This window comes from Trichechus manatus, unplaced genomic scaffold, assembly GCF_000243295.1.
Source record: "Trichechus manatus latirostris isolate Lorelei unplaced genomic scaffold, TriManLat1.0 scaffold00331, whole genome shotgun sequence".
In the NCBI taxonomy this organism is placed as follows: domain Eukaryota; kingdom Metazoa; phylum Chordata; class Mammalia; order Sirenia; family Trichechidae; genus Trichechus; species Trichechus manatus.
Genome location: NW_004444267.1, coordinates 233,732 through 254,682, shown reverse-complemented (window position 1 = coordinate 254,682; position 20,951 = coordinate 233,732). Strand labels below are relative to the sequence as shown.

The 20,951-nt window shown below is 35.6% G+C and overlaps 1 protein-coding gene across 2 annotated transcripts in view; it reads right to left on the bottom strand.

Annotated features, from left to right (window-relative positions):
- Nucleotides 1-3,238: 3,238 nt before the first annotated feature.
- The window catches only part of MMUT (methylmalonyl-CoA mutase), a 33,666-nt gene continuing 15,953 nt past the window's right edge, over nucleotides 3,239-20,951 (bottom strand). For both annotated transcript variants that reach the window (XM_023725582.1, XM_004390824.2), the window contains 6 exons: nucleotides 20,004-20,119; nucleotides 11,750-11,865; nucleotides 10,145-10,276; nucleotides 8,854-9,001; nucleotides 7,043-7,210; nucleotides 3,239-3,803 (listed from right to left, as the gene is read on the bottom strand). In XM_023725582.1, coding sequence (XP_023581350.1) covers nucleotides 3,675-3,803; nucleotides 7,043-7,210; nucleotides 8,854-9,001; nucleotides 10,145-10,276; nucleotides 11,750-11,865; nucleotides 20,004-20,119 — 809 coding nt within the window. In that variant the 3' untranslated portion in view covers nucleotides 3,239-3,674. The remainder of the gene's footprint in view (nucleotides 3,804-7,042; nucleotides 7,211-8,853; nucleotides 9,002-10,144; nucleotides 10,277-11,749; nucleotides 11,866-20,003; nucleotides 20,120-20,951) is intronic.

Sequence of the window (20,951 nt, the reverse complement as noted above, 5' to 3'; positions counted from 1 at the left end):
CCCCCCTCACTTCTGTCCTGCTGACTTCCATTACTCCCTTGGGTTTGATAATTCACTAGAATGACTCAAAAAACTCACAGAAAACACTATACTTATAATTACAGTTTTATTACAGCAAAAAGGATACAAATGAAGAGACACATAGGGCAAGGGCTGGGAGGGTTCCCAACACAGAGCTTCCATGTCCCAAAAAGGGAAACTCTAACCTCCCACTTGCATCCATATCTTTCACCAACCAGGAAGCCCATGGTGCTTCTGTATGCAGAGCCTTTACTGGAGTATCATTATGCAGCCATGATTGATAGAATCAGTCCACTTCCCCTGAGGCTGACTGATATCAAAAGGTGGTCTTTCTAGCCTGGCCAGCCCCCACCTCATTCACATCATTAGCAAAATCTATCAGGTCTGTTCTGAAGACCTATAGATAATAAAGGCACCCTGTCTACTCAGGAAATTCCAAATGTTTACAGTTATCTCTCAGGAACTAAGGACAAAGACCAAATTAATTTGGGTAAAGTTAAATTCTTTACCCACAATAGCTCTAAGTAATAATCTTTAAAAAAGTCTTTTTCTGAAGTACATTGTAGAGAAGTATCACTAATAATTATTTATTAAATTATTTAGGGGTCTATTCAAAATATAGATAAAAAATGCTTTAAATATAGAGAAAATTCAGTTTTATATCAGATGGGTGAAAAATCCTAAGTGAGCCAGAGAGAATCCAGAGCATACATAAAAGATAGATTAATAATGTATTTTGATTAAACATGAGACCTAGGTATAAATCTATTCCAATTTTGGAATATAAACCTAGTAAGCTCAGTCTCCGGGAAGCCAAGGTGTTCCAAAACAGAGATGAAATAATTGATTGGGTCAAAGCATTGCAGGTCAAAATAAGAAATAATCATTTATTTGCCCAGCAAGAAGTAGTAATCATAAGGGTAACGTTAACATGTAAACAGTAATCAGTAAATTTTCAAAGCATTTCCACAAAAACTCATTTATCCTCACGTAAGAGTGATGAAAAGACTGGATGTTTTTGGTAACTTGTATTTAACAATTTTCAAATTTAGTTGTGATTTTTTTTTTGTAATGGTCCTAGAGCTAGTGACAGTCAGTTCTAGAACCAAGATTTTCCATTTCCCAGTTTAGACAACTGCATGTCTCCTCATACTGCTTCAGTAGATTAGTGAGGGCAAAGTATATAAACCACGTGTTGAAAAAAATGGAGCTGTGGTGTACATTAGGGATAGAGAATTTGGGTGGATTTGAATGTATACTTTTATGAGATTAGAGACACCTAAGCACATTTCTAGATTTAAGGGTTTGGAAAGAAAGAAAATGTACAATCCATGAAGACACATGGCAGGTTGGGGAGTGGTATCCAGGAGGATGAGATTCCTTAAAAGGCAGAAAAGTATCCAGTGCACAAAAAAGGATGGAATAATATATAAAAATAGATTTTTTAAAAAAGATCATGATGAAACAATTCAAATGTTCGGTCTCAGGAGGAGACTGGTAAAATAAAATATATACATACCGGTAAAATGCAAGGAATGAGGATGATCTTTATATTCTGGTATGGTGTGATCTTCAACATACATTACTATGTGAAAAAAGTAGAGTACAGTATACTGTTTATAGTATACCTTTTTTTTCCCTAACAAAGGGGGAAATGTTATATTCATATTTTGAAAAAGAATAAAATAATAAACCAAAAAAAAATAATAAAAAAATGTTTAGCTACGTGAAAGGAGGGAGCAAAGTGGGGCAGCAAAGAATGGAAGCATGACTTTTCTAAATGTAACTTACGAAGTTTTGACTCCAAACCAATTAAATGCCTTATGCAATTAAAAAAGCAAAATCAAATTAAAAGAAAAAAAAAGGAATACCTAAATAATTGAAAATAAGTTGAAACACATGAACCTGTTTATCAAGTTGATGGTATAATCACACTGAGAAATTTCACAAGTCTTAAAATATGCAGTATTTTGACTACATATTCCTAATAAGATATTTATAAAGAGAGAAAGAACTACACAGACATTTTAAAGTGTGTTCACTAATATTACTTATAATATTGGTATAATGTGGTATAAAGCAAATCACTAATTATATTAATGTCTTTGTGAACAAGATTTTCAGCATAAGAGAAATATGCTAAATATAACACCAAAGAGGTTAAGCAAAAAGCTTGCAATCTTAAATTCTGATTGTTTTAAAGGTATTTTCTAGCTCCATCCACTGAAAAGGCCTAGAAGCTATGGCAACTCAGAAGCAATAAGTATTATTACTGTATAAGTTATGGTCTCTAAATACCATTTCTATTAAAAAAAAAAAAAATTAGGGCTACTTGGAAAATGGCTGATCCCAGGTTAGGTCAAGAAATGTTCAAGATGAGCAATCCCTAAAAACTAAAAAAAAAAAAGTACCTTAAATGTGTATCAAGTTGGTGGTACAACTACACAAAGTTTTGCCCAAACTGAGTGAGTATTTACTCCAACTATTTCATTACCCTGTACTTCATTCAGCACTGTGTGAAGAAATTCCTCAATTAACATATAATTATATACAATAATGTATTATATTTGGTTTTCATGTTACTTGCCTCTTTCTACAAAAGGAAATACATTTTACAAAATTTCATAAACATTTATAAATATAATCTTCATTATAGATTACAATGTTTATGCCTAAAAGCAGATTTGGGAGAAAGACCATCTACTCCCACTACAGGCTAGATTAAGTTCCCAGAAAAATAATTAATAGAAAAAAAATGCAAAAACTTACGGTCCAGGTGGCTATCCAGGACTTTAGATATTACTGTAACTTCCCTTGGTCCTCAAAGTCCCTGACAGAAGCATACAACTACTCGTCACTCTGTCTATGCAAGGCAGCATGTTTCTGGATCTACAGAGTTCAATTCTTGCTATATTATAACCCTTCTACAATCACAGTATACATTACCATTCTGGACAAAGCAATACTAACAATCTAAGTACTTTCATTTAAGAGAATGTTCATAAATATCTACTCCCCTAGTCTTGAATCAAGCATAGCATGTACCTGCTCAGGAAGAAAGTAAAGTCAGATCCAAAAACATTCTGCCTTCCCCCTGTATTCCAACCTTCTGGATCTGATTTAATACTCTCATCTAGGTGATCCAGGTAGCATTTGGCTTTGGAGCACAACCACAAATTTATCTTCCCTAATAAATACTCTACCACTATTTTTTCCTAGATGGCTGTTATTTCATTCATATATAGATTTTATTTTCTAGTGCTCAAGTCTAGGTAATACTGAAGATGGAACTAGTTAGATTTTCTTAAGTAAAGTTTAATTCTTAAAATAGAAAGTAAATGGATGTATAATAAATATTTCTAATACATATCACAATTCTAAAAAATAATATCTGTCTAGAGTTTTTGATAAAGTACTGAATATGTATTACAGAGGATTTTTAATGACTTTTTAAATTTTAAAAGTGAAATTGTATATACATACTTACAGCATGACAACATGCTTAAAAGTAAGGTATTTTATTGTAAAGCTTTCAAGAAAAGTACACAACAGGTGTTGAATTAAATTGAAGACATGGCTGTTCCCTCTTCATTGATCAGAAAGGAAAGAATATTTGAATAAAAATTAAAAAACACAAAAATAAAACCAGAACGTTACATAGATTGCTGCTTCTTTTCCAAACACTTCTCAATATCATCAAGCACTTGAATAGCAGCCTTTGGAATTCGAGTTCCAGGACCAAATACATTGGAAACACCAACTTCATACAGAAATTCATAATCCTGTTGAAAGAATTGTTTAATTAATAGAAGACACAATATTTCTAATTTCAAGGAAATAAAACAAAAGAACAATAAGCCTTGTCCTTTCTTCTCTGTCCTCAATGCTCAAAACTTTCTCAACTGGTATACATTCAGGGCTGAAAAATCGTTTTTCTGAGACTGCATCTAATAACTAGTAGCACCACTCTCCTACTCTAAATCATTTTAAGAAGCAAAATACATCTTGCCAATTCTCCAAATACTCCAGGGTGTTGTTCGTGGAGCGCTGTTATGGTTCCCCGACTGAGAACTTCTGGGCCCTAAACCATAATCTTCTCTAACCTGAATTTTCAGTACTTGTCATTACTTGTGTTAAATTTATTATCATATTATAGCTCTGAGTTTACAAGGCTACTTACTTCCTCCTAGATACTTTGTCTGCTGATAGTGAATGGTGATACTTTAAATTTGGCCTCCTGATGGAATTAGATTTCCTACAAATAAAGATTAGCTCATTTCTTTTCATTTTCTTTTGTTGTTGTTGCTGTTTGTCAGTTTATCTTAAACATGGTCAAGGTTTGAAAGAAAAACAGGCATTACCCCTATGTCTTCTTCTAATAGTTTATGGTTTTAGATTTTAAAAACGGAAAATAACAAATGTTGGCAAAGATGCGGAGAAATCAGAACCCTCATCCACTGCTGGTAGGATGTAAAATCGTACAGCTCCTGTGGAAAACAGTTTGCAGTTCCTCAAAAAGGTAAACATAAAGCTACAATACGACCCAGCAATTCCACTCTTAGGTATATACTCAAGAGACATGAAAGCAGTTAACACATACAGAGACATGTACACCAGTCTTCATTACAGCACTATTCACGATAGCCAAAAAGTGGAAACAACCTAAATGTTCATCAACAGATGAATGGATAAGCAATGGTATATACATCCAATGGAATATTACGCAGCTATAAAGAGAAATGAAATCCCAATATATGCTAGAATATGGATGAACCTTGAAAACATTATGCTAAGTGAAGTCAATCACAAAAGGACAAATATTCTATGATCTCACTAATATATATGAAACACCTAGAATAGGCAAATGGATAGAGATCAGAGTTTAATAGTGGTTACCAAGGACAGGAGGGCAGGGGAAAGGGAGAATCATTGTTTAGGAAGTGTTGAGTTTCTGTTTATGGTGATGGAAAACTTGGCAATGGATATTGGTGACGGTTGCACAACCTGATCAATACAATTGATGTCACTCAATTATATATGCGAAAAATTTGAATTGGCAAAAGTTGTGTCAACTATATTTTTACAACAATAAAAAAAAAAGTTATTATTTTAAAATGTCCTTCATTGAGTTAGGTTTGGAAATATCACACTGTCTGCTTCATGATGAAAGTAGGCAGTATGAGCCTGCTAAATTTTCCTAAAATATCTCTAGGCTACTGCTGTTAAAGAGGGTTAGAAGACCATGACTGTGGTAAGAGAAACTGGTAAGGATAGACCATATTTATTTAATTGCATGGCACAAACTATAAGTTCCCCAATGGCAGGGTTATATCTGTTTGATTAACCACCATTTATCAGTTCCTTTTAATTTGAAAACTAAGTGATTTTCAATTCAGTGAAAACAAATATCGAGAAAAATACATAGGTGTTAACTGCTTAACTGCTTTTAAAGGATAACCATTAATGCACAAGCGTGTCATTATAGAAAATGGTCATTACAGTCTTTTAAACTCATGGGGAAAACGTATGACAAAACACCTGTAGGTATTCTGAGTAATTCAAACATCCCGAGGGCAATACAACTTGTTTGAAATGTCTTTCTTGAAAATGTCAGCTCACTTACATAATAAGCCTACATTTTTTCTCAACTCATATTTTAATTCAAATGTTTTATGCTACCTAATTATTTTGGTTCTTAAATTTTAATATCATGCCTAAGAGCATAGGGATTATAGCCTCTAAGACTGCAATATACATAGTAGTATTCCATAGAGAGACAGAAATAAAGAATAATAGCCCTTTACTTTTCCAAATAGTAAACTATATGATAATATAGACAAGTGTGTGAACAAAAGCAGTTTTGTGTTGACTATATCACATAAGTACTATGTTGTTAAAAAGAAGACAAATAGTATGTATTTGTTCTCTAACCCTGCATTATTACCAATTGTACAACCTTATGCATATGTATTTTCTCATTTCATTAGTAGTGGATAAACTCACTATTCTATATTCTGAGTTGTAGCAGAGAAAAAATTGTAGACCCTGGAAACAAGGTCACATTTGACAGACAGATTCCTGGTGGGGCTTCTGTAGCATCTATGCATCACTTACCTTGTGGAGCCTCATATATGATTCTTCTAGCTCAGTATTTTCCATTCTTATTAAAAAGGAAAACTTGAAATAATTCAAAATTAGATTGAAAACACACACTATTTATATCTTAACTAATTATTTTAACTTTTTGGAAAGCAAATATGTGAAATGAATCCCCCCCCTTTAATAAATTAATTGACATCATTGATTATTTACCTAGCATCCATTTCTCCTTTCCTAAAAGGACTCAAATTTTTGCTCAAGTATCCACCTCTTCCCCATTCAGCTCATAATTATCAGGACAAGGTGATTCCATTTATGATTTTTTAGATTCAAGAAAAGTATATCCCAATCAAAGCAGCTTAAATAATAAAGAGGTTTTATAGAATCACGTAACTGATACAGCTCTGAAGTGGGGTGCTATTTTGGGATGGGAACATGAGGGAAATGGACAAGGTGATGCCTCTAAAACAGTAGAAGTAAATACTCCAATTGGCTAGCTAAAGGAATCCACTGCCAGGATAAGGAGTCTCCTGTTAGGGTTTGATATATTCACTGTGTATTTACCATTGTTCTATTGCCATTGTTTTTAGTATTTTTAACCTGTTCCTTCTCTATCACTGTTTATTGACTATGAAGAAGGAAGACAGCTTATTTATCATAGGTTGCTGGTTTGTAAAGAGGTAGTTCTCTCATAGAAGCTTTGTAAACTGTTAAATTAAATTATACATAATAAATTTCAATATAGCTTAACTAGAAAATAATGACACTGTCCACTTTTGGACTTTGTAGAATTCACTTAGTAAAATCACCAGGAAATAATTTAGTTCTAAATCTACAAGTTCAGTAAAAGTGTACAGTAAAATAAGGTACTACATATAAGCTATGATTAGTAAGGAGTCGTATCATAGAACCAGAAAAATACCTGTGGTGGTATTACTCCTCCACACATAACAAGAATATCTGGCCGTCCAAGGGAGCTAAGTTCTTTAATGAGCTCAGGAACTAGGGTTTTATGACCAGCAGCTAGTGTGCTCACACCCACAGCATGCACGTCTGCATCCACAGCCTGCTGTGCCACTTCGCGGGGAGTCTAAACAATGTAAATAACATTTATACTATTGATATGATAAGTACGCAATGCTGTATTTGCTTGTGGTACTAACCAAAACCAAAATAACCAAACCCACCGCCATCAAGTCAATCCCAGCTCACAGTGACCCAATGGGACAGAGTAGAACTACCCCATAGGGTTTCCAAGAAGCAGCTGGTAGATTTGAACTGCTGACTTTTTGGTTAGGAGCTATAGTTCTTAACCACTGCGCCACCAGGGCTAGCACTAATGAGTTGCCTTAAAGTCAACCCTGACTCATGGCAACCCCATGTGTGCCAGAGTAGAACTGTGCTCCACAGGATTTTTAATGGCTGATTTTTCAGAAATAGTTTGCCAGGCCCTTCTTCTGAGGTGACTATGGGTGGACTTGAACCTCCAACCCTTTGGTTAGCAGCCGAGAGTTAACCATGTACACCACCCAAGGACTCCACTTCTAGCACTAAAATTCATCAATTAGATTAAAGTTATACCAATAAATAGTTCCCCAAAAGAATCTTCAAAATAAAAAAGTAATATGAGTAACATATATTATCTCTCTTCATCATAATTTCTTTTAAAATACTGGCATTCATTGTCTTCATTATCAACAAACACTTACTGAGTGCTTATATGTATAAATAAGACTCTAAAAACGTTTGTGTAGTTACAAGCAACTTATCAAGGACATATCTCCGGAAGTTCAGCCTAATTCTTGATAGTAACAATTTCCTATAGACTCTCTGGAGTCTATACTTAAAAAAATTCAGTCAAAAGAGGGAAATCTTACAGGATATTCTACAAAGACTAGGCCTCTTTAGGAAAGTTTACTTCCTTACTGGTGAAAGGCAATGAATATTGTTTAGTCCTCATCTTAGAAGACCTATCTGTAGTATGTAATAATGCTATTTCCTTCTCCTTGAAATGTTGCAGTTTTAGTTTGTAATCACACTACTCTATTTCCTGTCACTTCTTTGCTGCCTCCTCCTATTTCGCTAAAATATTCAGGATTTCTTTTCACCTCATTGTATACGTCCTTCATGGCAAATGACATCCATTTTCATAGCTTTAAGTACCATTTCTGTGGTACTTCTCAAAATTGTTAAGTCTCAACAAATTATTTTCCCGTCTAAATCTAATATTCTGTGATTAAAGAAAATACTACTAAAGAGTTAAAAAAAGGAAAAATCTACTTATGAACTGAGTTTACTCTAAGGTTTGATTTCCCTCTCAAAACAATTTCCACTAACCTCATGTAGGTTATCTTTCCCCCATGTAGGCTATCTTCCCCATAAAATATAAGTCAAATCACAATAAGTAGTAAAATAAGGTTTTTGAAAATAATCTTCACAGTTTCAAAAGCCTAATAAACTATTTAGTTCTGCACTGACATTTACTTTTGCAAAGTCCGAATAAGAAGTACATTAAAGTGAATATTTTACTTTTATTTTTGTCACAATTCATTGGACTACATGCATTCAAAAATAAATTAAGGACTTTGTTGAATATGTTCTTCTTCTACAACTTTATAAGCATTTATTATCTATATATATCTTTATTTTACTATTTTTTCAGTGTAAGCTACATATAATTCTAGTGTGACTTATGGCATACTTTTTGAAATTCCCCTCAACAATTTTTAGTACCTGAAAAAGAGGACCAATGTCCACATCAAAACCAAGATCAGCAAATCCTGTAGCAATAACTTTTGCTCCTCTGTCATGGCCGTCTTGTCCCATTTTTGCCACAAGAAGACGAGGTCTGCGACCTTCACGTTCCATGAAGTTGTCAACTCTAAGAACATTTTAAAACACAACCATTAAATCTTAACTGACCAGAGGTAGGATATAAAAACTGTAATTTGTCCACATCGAATCTGTCTAGTTTATTTGAAAATACCTGATGTGTTTACATGTATTTTGCTAACATCCCAATTTTACATTGAGAGTTCCATTAAAGCCTGAACATGTTTATCAATTCCCCCTTAAAGGAAAAGTTGAAAGGTGGCAAAGCGTATAAACCCAAAATACTGACGATATCACAGTGACACAAGATGAGAAAATGATAATTTTCCACCTTCTTGAGCCAGTCTCCAGAATGCAGTATGCACAAATATTTAAATGTAAATTTAAAAATGCCTTACAGAGTCATTTATACATATGTGGCTCCCTAGCTATTCTGGATTGCTCAGGTCTCACCTACACTTCACAAGTGTGGACTCCTCTAAGCTGACTACAATATCATTTTATAATGATGTTTAATCAAAATTCTTACTTACTTTAAAAAAAAAAATCAAACCCAACATGAAAAAGCACTATATTTATTTTAGGTAAAAGACAAAAAAAAATATGTTCCTTTTTGATAACTTTAACTTTGGCTGTTTTGATATTTATCTAGTACACAGTACTGACATAAATTTTCAGTGAGATGTTTACTACCAAGGTTGAGAAAGCCAGTCACCCAGAAGCCACTTTTTACATTTGAGAAACATGATCACATTAATTTATATTTGCAAGTCATGTTGTGGCAGGGTTATTTATTGTCAGTTCAGTAAAGATTGATTCAATGTGTACAATGAAGTATTTATTTCCAAATAGGAAAATTAAAATTTTACAGTTATTTAAGCAATTGAACAGTATAAATTAACTCAAAATATTAAAACCTACCAGAGTAAGCAGATTAACATCTAAGTACCTAGTGGGTATGAAGCAGTACCAATGTTAGTTAGATTAAACAAACAACTATTTGAAATGAGAAAATTCTAAAGAAGACTATGGTTAAAGTTCCAAATATTGCTTTAGTAAAACTATACACCAACAGGAAAGTTAATTCAAGTATCTTCCAGGGGTATGTGAGAAAATCAAGTCCCCAGGAGATTCATAGGGATTGTGTTAACAGAAAAGATGACATCCTGGTTTAGGGAATCTCACATATTACCTCTTGATAGCAAATGTTATCTCTTTACTTTCTCCAAATTCCTGGCGATATGCTCCACTCACCATCCGATCATTAGCTCTATGTTCACCAAATACCTTTTTCATGGCATCTGTGATTTCTCCAACTGTACATCTGAAATATTAAATGGAGGTTCTGTTAAAATCACTATTTTGAGATAAAAATATTGATTCACCTTAATACTCAATAAAATTGGATACATTTTATTACCTAAGTGAACTTAGTAAGACCATTGTGATGAAGTAGAAAACCAAGCGCAGTAGGTCAAGATGTGAACAGGAAGTAAGACACCAGGGACTTTTGCAAAGTCCGAATAAGAAGTACGTTAAAGTGAATATTTTACTTTTATTTTTGTCACAATTCATTGGACTACACGCATTCAAAAATAAATTAAGGACTTTGTTGAATATGTTCTTCTTCTACAACTTTATAAGCATTTATTATCTATATACAGTACATGGCAAAGGATGTAGAACAAAATTCTAACTCACAAAAAAAGACCAGATTTACCAGCCTGACAGACTGGAGAAACCCCAAGAGTATGGCCCCCAGACACCCTTTTAGCTCAGTGGTGAAGTCACTCTCGAAGTTCACTGTTCAGCCGGGGATTGGACAGACTCATGAAACAAAACGGGACTAATGAGGCACAGCAGTCCAGGGACAAGGACTAGTAGGCAGGAGGGGACAAGAAAGCTGGTGACAGGGAACCCAAGGTTGAGAAGGGACAGTGTTGACATGTCATGGGGTTGTTAACCATTGTCATAGGGCAGTGAGTTGAAGACAATGGTGATAGAATAATTTGGAAAAGGATAGTGAGAATAGCAGCACAACTGGAAGAATGTAATCAATGTCACTGAATTGTACATGTAGAAACTTTGAAATGGTGTAACTTAGGCTATGTATATTTTCACCAAAAAAAAAAGAAAAAGGGTCCTCCCAGGTCGAGAAGGGAGAGTGTTGACATGTCATGGGGTTGTTAACCAATGTTATAAAACAATATGTGTGTACTGACTGTTTAATGAGAAACTATTTGTTCTGTAAACCTTCCTCTAAAGTACAATAATATATATATATATATATATATAAACAACAATACATGGCTCTAACAGTGAAGAGAGAAGGATTGAACAGGGCATGGGGAGGTCGGTTGCTCTTCTGGTTGCTTCACTATTAATAATAACTCAAAAGCAAAGGAATGACACCAACTTTTTCCTATCAACTATTAGATAAAGCCCTCACTGAGGACATTTTAATCAGGGAAATATAAAGGTGGTAGGTATAAGTCCAATGATATATTTGTAGTACATCAAATTTTAACTTGAAAAATCAGTGAAATAGATTTTTACAATAGCTTCAAATGTTCCGAGCCACAGTGAAATACACAAATATTAGTATACTCCACTCAAAATACATGAATTTGTTAAATACACAGATAGTTTAAAAAAACAAGAATTAAATTTACTTTGGTTTCCATTGTTTTCTTTTGGGCTCATGGGATGTACAGGATCAACCTTTTAAAGTATACTCTGAGAAGTTAAACTGGCCAACTTTTAGAATCTGGAAATCTCCAAACTTACATATCCTTACCTTGCACGGGCTGCATCCACCGCAAGAGCCAGGATATTTCCATCTCCACTGGCAGCACAGTCAGTTAGTGCAGCAAGACACTGGTCAGCCAGAGCTTGATCCCTGCTGGATTTGATCTATGCAAAGGTGAAAGAAAGGGAATAGGGAATAAAAAAGAGATCAGGAAAACAGACCTTGATACACATCATACAGAAATTGTTCCATAATCCTAAACCTAATAAGAAGAGGGGGAAAAAAAATGAAGAGAATAATATATAACCAAGATCTGAGAGTCATTCAATTCATTCACTCATTGAAGAAACATTTAAGGTTAAACATTTCAGGTTACTGTGCAACCTAGACAAATCAGAAATAAGTAGGTCAATAAGAAATAACAGTGCTGACCCTCCCAAGTAGTACGTGTTACTTAGCATTTTCTAATGTAGCAAGATATTGAAAACAAGTGGATCTTTTAAAAGAAGTATTTCAAAGACACTAAATATTAATAGCGACTAGGAAGAAAAACAACAGATTAGAATTTGAGGAATATTTTAGTTATATTTTAATAGTCTCCCAAAACTAACAATATACAGTCACGGGCAACATCCAACCACACATACGTCTGTGGTCCCATAAGGTTATAACAGAGTTCAGAAATCCTGATAGGAGAATGGGACGTAGCAGATTTAGGCATGTTGCATTTGACAATCATGATGAGCCTGAGAAACAAAGAAAAAGTTCTCCAAGCTAGTTTGGCTCCACTGAAAGCTATGAGGCTAACGAAAATGCAAGAGGGCCCCATATCAGATATTGAGAAATTGCTAATGATATAGAATGAAAACCAAATGCAAAAGTAAATCCCTCTCTCAGCACAGTGACATCACTGCTGAGGCACGAAGCTTATTCAAGACGCTTACAGAAAAAGCAGGACCGGACTATGATATGAAGTTTAGTGCTAGCTCTGGGTGGTTCACAGTGCTTCAAACGATGTTTTTTCCTGCGTAACGTGAAAGTGAATGGTGAGTGTGTGAGTGCTGATGCGGAGGCAGCAGAAGAATTTATTGACACCTTAGATAAACTAACTGTAAAGGGAGGTTATTTGCCCCAGCAAATTTTTAACATGGATGAAACCTCCTTATTCTGGAAGCGAATGCCTGAAGGATCTTCATCCATAATGTGGTATTTGCACAACATCCACACCACATAACGTTCTATTTCACAGATCTTATCATGCATGTAGAGCAATGCGTGACTGTATTGGTAACAATATGAGTGGCTATTTGCTGTTCTTTGTTTTTAAAGATAATCCCACGAGACAGACAAAGACAACGAAAAGCATGACCAAAAACTTTTCCCGTATATCTTTGCTCTGCTAACTTACCTAAAAAAAGTTACTTAAATCCAATTTTGTTTTTCACAAGTTCCACCACCACAGTCTAAAATATGATATTGATCAGGAATTTACTAAAATTATACAGTATCTGTAAGAAGAGTTGGGACAGTAAATTTACAGTAAGGGTAAGGAAAATACAAACTCCAAATTACCATGAAAGTGCCTATTTTTCTTTTTCTTATAAATTGTCTACATTTTTTGTGGTCTTAACTTCCAGGCTGAGGGGAAGCAATATAGTACATTTTGAATTGCACGTCATAATACATTCGTGCACTGGGATATAGATTTAGTGGACTGCAATCGGGAATTTTTAAAGACTGAAATAAAAGAGAAAATATCCAAGCACCCTGCACATAGTTTGGGTAAACACAGTTTTGTGGAATGTTTATTTCAGTTCTATGTGCGTGCACATGCATGCACATTCATGTGTGGATGTGGGCATGTACATAAAATCCATCTCCTGCAAAAATGTTAGAAACACACTAGTATGGAATTCAGAGCATAGGCACAGAAGTCAGATGTGAGTTATACTTCCAGCTCCGACATTTGCTAGCCAAATGGCCTTAAGAAAATTATTTAACATCTCTCCATTTCAATTTCCTCATCTGTCACATGGGATTGATGAAAAAAATAATATGGTCTTTATAAAGATTAAATAAGAAAATGCATGCCTTGAGCAAACAGGAATTCATAAGTTTTAATTTTATAAAAGTAACACTAATACAGCCACCACTTGACTGTCAGTTTGTTGTACTGTGGTGGCTTGCGTGATGCTGTGATGCTGGAAGCTATGCCACAGGTATTTCAAATACTATCAGGGTTACCCATGGTGGCCAGGTTTCAGTGGAACTTCCAGACTAAGACAGAATAGGAAGAAGGACCTGGCAGTCTACTTCTGAAAAAATTGGCCAGTGAAAAATTACAAATAGCAGCAGAACATTGTCTGATACAGTGCCAGAAGATGAGCCCCTCAGGTTGGAAGGTACTCAAAAGACAACAGGGGAAGAGCTACCTCCTCAAAGTAGAGTCAACTTTAATGATGTGGATGGAGCCAAGCTTTTGGGACCTTCATTTGCTGATGTGGCACAACTAAAAATGAGAAGAAATAGCTGCAAACATCCAGTAATAATCAGAACATGGAATGTATAAAGTAATCTAGGAAAATTGGAAGTCATCAAGAAAGAAACAGAACGTATAAAGATCGATATCCCAGGCATTAGAGAGCTGAAATGGACTGGTATTGGCCATTTTTAATCAGACAATCATATGGTCTATCATGCCAAGAATGACAAACTAAAGAGGAACGGTGTCACATTTATCATCAAAAACAACATTTCAAGATCTATCCTGAAGTATAACACTGTCAGTGATAGGATAATATCCATACATATACAAGGAAGACCATTTAATACGACTATTATTCGAATTTATGCTCAACCACTAATGTCAAAGATAAACTGAAGATTTTTACCAACTTCTGCAGTCTGAAATTGATCAAACATGCAATCAAGATGCATTGATAATTACTGGTGACTGAAACGCAAAAGTTGGAAACGAAGGAGAAATCAGTAGTTGGAAAATATGGCCCTGGTGATAGAAACAATGCTGGAGATGGCATAGAATTTTGCAAGACCAACGACTTCTTCATTACAAATACCATTTTTTAACATCATAAATGGCAACTATACACGTGGACCTCACCAGATGGAATACACAAGAATCAAATCAACTACATCTGTGGAAACAGACAATGGAGAAGCTCAATAGCATCAGTCAGAACAAGGCAGACTGCATAACAGACCATCAATTGCTCATATGCAAGCTAAAGTTGAAGCTGAAGAAAATTAAAACCACCCCACAAGAGCCGAAGTATGACCTTGAGTATATCCCACCTGAATTTTGAGACTGTCTCAAGAATAGATCTGATACATTGAACACTAATTACTGAAAACCAGACAAGTAGCCAAGTTGTGCAATGACATCAAGGACATCATACAGTAACACAGCAAAAGGTCATTAAAAAGACAGGAAAGAAAGATCAAAATGGATGTCAGAAGACACTTTGAAACTTGCTTATGAACATAGAATAGCTAAAGCAAAGGAAAGAAATGATGAAGTAAAAGAACCGATATATTCCTAGGAGTGGGATTGCTGGATTGTTCGGTATTTCTATTTCTAGCTTTCTAAGGAAGTGCCATATCATTTTCCAAAATGGTTGTATCATGTTGCATTCCCATCAGCAGTGCATAAGAGTTCCGATCTCCCCGCAGCCTCTCCAACATTTGTTATTTCCAGTTTTTCTGATTCGTGCCAGTAATGCCGGTGTGAGATGGTATCTCATTGTGGTTTTAATTTGCATTTCTCTAATGGCTAGTGATTTCCTCATGCATCTGTTGGGCCATTGTGTTTTCAATCGCCTCGTATGCATGCAAAAGCTGGACAATGAATAAAGAAGACTGAAGAATTGATGCCTTTGAATTACGGTGTTGGTGAAGAAAATTGAACGTACCATGGAATGCCAAAAGAATGAACACATCTGTCTTGGAAGAAGTACAACAAGAATGCTCTTTTGAAGGGAGGATGGCAAGTCTTCGTCTCACATACTTTGGATGTATTATCAGGAGGGACCAGTCCCCAGAGAAAGACATCATGCTTGGTAAAGTAGAGGGTCAGCGAAAAGGAGGAAGACCTTCAAGGAGATGGACTGACACAGTGGCTGCAACAGTGGGCTCAAACACAGCAAGGATTGTGAGGATGGACCTTGTTGTACATAGGGTCACTACAAATTGGAACCAGCTTGGGGGAACCTAACAACAACAACAACAGTAGTGATACATATGGCATACAGGGTTACTATGAGTCGGAAACAACTCGATGGCATCTAACGACAACAATAATAGTAATAACAAGAATATAGAGAGTCATGGTTCTAGGAATTAAGAACTTTGGCAAATTCCACTTATATTTACAGTCAGAAAAACATTGATATGCCTTTAATTAAAACCTTAACATGTATTTTAGCAATTACTTTTTGAGAAATAGGATTATTCCTTAATATACAGAATTCCAAGCTATTTAACTCAAACAGTAGTTACCATTTATCAGTGTTTTCTAATTAAACTAACATAAACCGAAACCAAACCCATTGCTATCAAGTCGATTCCAACTCATAGTGACCCTATAGGACAGAGTAGAAGTGCCCCACAGGGTTTTCAAGGGGTGGCCGGTGGTTCCAACTGCTGACCTTTTGGTTAGCAGCTGAGCTCTTAACCACTGAACCACCAGGGCTCCAGTATTAATTAAGCCCTTATTAACGCCACCATCCTTCTAGTTGTGGAGATATAGCAATAAGCAAAACAAAGCCCCTGCCCTTGTAGTCCCTATATTTTATTCGTGAGAGAGAGAGAAAAATAAACCCACAAACAATTAAGTATATAATTTAACAACAACAAAAATTAATAAAGCAAAGTAAATAAGGGAGTAACTGAGATACTGGGATGCTAGTATCGCTATGGATATAAGGTGACATTGGAGCAGAAACTTGGAAAGCACACCTTTTCAGATTTACTGAAAAACTAGTCATTCTTAGATTAGTTGATCTGTTATAATTATCTGAACATTGTTGCTGTTGTTAGCTGCTGTCAAGTGGCCCCTGATTCATGGCGACCTTGTGCACCATGGGATCGGACTATTGCGATCCATAGAGTTTTCACTGCCTGATTTTCTGGTAACAGATTGCCAAGCCTTTCTTTCTAGTCCATTTTAGTCTGGAAGCTCCACTGAAACCTGTTCAGCATCATAGCAATACACAAGATGCCAGTGACAGATGGTTGGTGGCTGTGCATGCAGTGCATTGGCTGGGAATTGAACACGGTCACCACATGGAAGGCAAGAATGCTACCACTGAACCACCACTGCTCTCATCTGAACAATCAATTACTAAAATTCATGGAGAGGAAACACATGGTAAAATTAACTGAGCTAGAAGTTAGAAAAACAAATGAGAGTGAAATTACTGATAAATCTACTACTGTTGAGTTGATTCAGACTCATAGTGACCCCATAGGGTTTCCAAGGAGCAGCTGGTGGATTCGAACTGCTGACCTTTTGGTTAGCAGCCTGAGCTCTTAACCACTGCACCACCAGGGGTCTGAAATTACTGATGAGGTGGTTCAATTTGGGGGAAAAAAAAAAAAACTATGTTAACAATACAGGTAAAATTATTTTTATTATCATTTGCCAAAAGGAAGTATAAGAAAATATAAACTTCAGTCTACAGAAAAGAGCCCAGATACCACAGCAAAATACTTTTCACTACAAAAACATCTGCTGATTTTTAGCTACGGTAAAAGTTAATTTTTATAATGGAAGAACTTTGATCTTAGGTTACAAATGAGGGAAGTTGCATCAGACCCTCCATATTTGCTAAGCTGCCCCTAGAGCCAAGGAACTCTGCATTCAAATCTGATCTCTCTCACTTACGGTATAACCTTGAACAACTAACTGAACCTCTCCAACTATCACTTGCCTCATCTGTAAATATGAATAAAAATAGTAACTACCTATTAAATGATGCACAAAAACAATTCAAGAAAAGTACTTAGAGTGCACTAGGTAGTAAATGTTCAATAAATGTTAGCTATTACTATTTTCCCATATTATCATTACTGAACTTCTCACTCTTGCATAAAATAAGGTTTAACATCAATTATGGTAAATAGAACCCCTCAAACTTGTGAAACTAAAGAGTTAATAAGAACCTGAAGTATAAAAGACAAGAAGGGTGTTACAAGTATAATAAATACGATTTGATCGCTGAAAATAAAATGCTACAGCCTTTATGTTGTTGTTGTCAAGTCGATTCCGACTCATGGTGACCTCATGTGTGCAGAGTAGAAATGCTCCATATGGTTTTCAAGACTGTGATCTTTCAGAAGTAGATCACCAGGCCTGTCTTCCAAAGTGCCTCTGGGTGGGTTAGAGCCACCAACCTTTCGGCTAGTAGTCAAGTGCTCAATCATTTGCGCCACCTAGTGACCTATAGTGTGTATAAACCAAAACCCACTTCCGTTGAGTCAATTCCAACTCATAGCAACCCTACAGGACAGAGTAGAACTGCCCCATTGGGTTTCCAAGGCTGTAAATCTTTACGGAAGCAGACTGCCGCATCTTTCTCCCACGGAGCAGCTTGTGGGTTTGAACTGCCAACCTTTTGGTTAGCAGCCAAGCAGTTAAGCTCTGCACCAACAGGCTCCTTATCTGCATCAAAAGTATCTGGAAATGTACTTTTTTTAAACCTGTCTTACTAAACTACCATTCTCAGAGCTCCTGCTCTACCATTTATGAATCTATATTAGCTGAGACTAGTAAATACATAAGGTTTTCAGAGATGATCAAAACTAACAATCATTGTTACATAGCATGTAACAATGACTTCAAACTGCTGACCTTTCACTCTCAGTTAGCAGTGCCACCAGGGCTCCTTACAGTCTATATAAAAACACCAAACCAAACCATTGCTGTCAAGTCCATTCCGACTCATACCGACCCTACAGGACAGAGTAGAACTGCCTCATAGGGTTTCCAAGGAGCAGCTGGTGGATTCAAACTGCTGACCTTTTTTAGCTAGCAGCTGTAGCATGCCATAGCTCTTAACCCCTCCACCACTAGGGCTATAAAGGGCCATTAAAAAGAAAAATGATACAATGTGATACAGGAATCATTATCTCCTGATCAGATTGCAGGTGAAAGGAAACAATGTCAGTAAACACTTAGCTATTAACTTTAATGGAAAAAAAAAACTGAAGACGATAGTCATGCATTCAATCTAATTAAACTATTAGAACTCTATTAGATTCTTAAACATTTGAACTGAGAAAAAAGTCATATCTTAAACAATCACAGAGAAAGTGAGTAAAGTATTAAGAATTTCAAGTTTCCTGCCTTGGAAATAGCAGTAATTGCAAAAGACAAAGACTAGGAAACCAAGGTAGCTTAATGTAATAGATACACGTAGGTTATAACAATCAGAATTAATGTTTTATCTATTTTAGTATTTCATATACTTTGGATCATCTCAGTGAGAAACCGGAAATAAAAAGAAAATAGTTTCAATTAAAAAATAAATGAACTTCATGATACATTATAACTTAATAAAGCAGTACCAGAGGTCCTTAGGTGGAGCAAATGGTTAAGCGCTCAATGACTAGCCAAAAGGCTAGTGGTTTGAACCGACCCACTCAGAAGACAGGCCTGGCAATATGCTCCCAGAAGGTCACGGCCTCGGAAACCATACGGAGCAGTTCAACTCTGCATACATGCGTCACCATCAGTTACAATTCACTCAATGGCAATTAACAACAACAACAAAAACAAAGCAGTACCAAATACATTTTCAATTAAAAGAAATCAGGAAGTGATTCTTTCATAGTAGTACCAGGAATCATGATCTAGGGGAAATAAATTACAATGAGAAGTCCTGGGTTCAAAAACTGACTCTGAATTTTATTTTGTTTTTAACTTTGATTGAGTTATATTAATTGTCTAAGCAAGCCTTAGTTCTTAACCAGTAAATTATGAAAGGTATCGTTACTGTGGTGTGGACTTTTATAATAATATATAAGTTTCACGGAGGCAAATATCATGGTTAAAAACATGAGTTTTCGGTGTCGATAAACCTAGATTTGAGTTCCAGCTGTCCAATTATTTATTCATCCCAGGCAAGTTTCTCAATCTTTCTTATCTTGAGGTTTCCTTATCTTTAAAATGATCAGAAATAATATCCACCTCATGTCACTGTTTGTATGTATTAAATGGGACAATGCAAGGGCTCAGCCAGTGTGCAGAACACAAAAAGCACTCAGAAATGATAGTTGTCAATACCTTCTTAATTTTTTCAATCTGCTTGTTACGCACTGAAGTATTATCAATTGCCAAAACTTCCACAGGTTCTTCTTTTTCCAACTGGTACTTATTTACTCCAACAATTACTTCAGAACCTGTAAATTTCCCAGAAGAAAATAATATGTAGATTCTATTTATAAATAATTGCCTAATAGCAATACTCTGATTATCATGTATTTTCCTTATAACTTTAATATTTATAAGCAGTATTCTTAACTCACATAATGAAAGTTCAACGGGGATCAGCAAATCCCAATCTGAGATGGGGATGTGAGGGTAAAGGATAGATATATATCTAAATTTCTCTAAGATGGGATTTTTATTATGTTCTCAAACTATACACTTTTCCACAGTTTCTAATAAACTCTCTTCTAATAAACCAAAAACCAAAAAACAAACCCGTTGCCATCGAGTTGATTCCAACTCATAGCGACCCTATAAGACAGAGTAGAACTGCCCCATATGGTTTCCAAGGAGCGGCTAGTGGACTCAAACTGCTGACCTTTTGGTTAGCAGCCACAGTTCTTAACCACTGTACCACCAGGGCTCCTGTCTTCTTATAGTACAAAATAAAAACAACAATAGCAGCAGCTACCATCTAGGATTTATGTGATAGAGAATTAACAACCAAAAGCTTTTCTAATTTACTTTCTTGAATTCTCTTACAGCCAATCTCTTTTAAACAAACAGCAACAATAACAAAAAAAACACTTTAAAAATCTATTAAGTTATAACAAGGGCCAGAAGGCAGAAGGGGACAAGGAAGCTGGTGATAGGGAACCCAAGGTTGAATAAGGATATTGTTGATGTGTTGTGAGATTGTTAACCATTGTCATAGGGTAACATGTGTAGTAACTGTTAAATGAGAAACTATTTTGTTCTGTAAGCCTTCATCTTAAGTGAGAATAGCAGCACAATTGGAAGAGC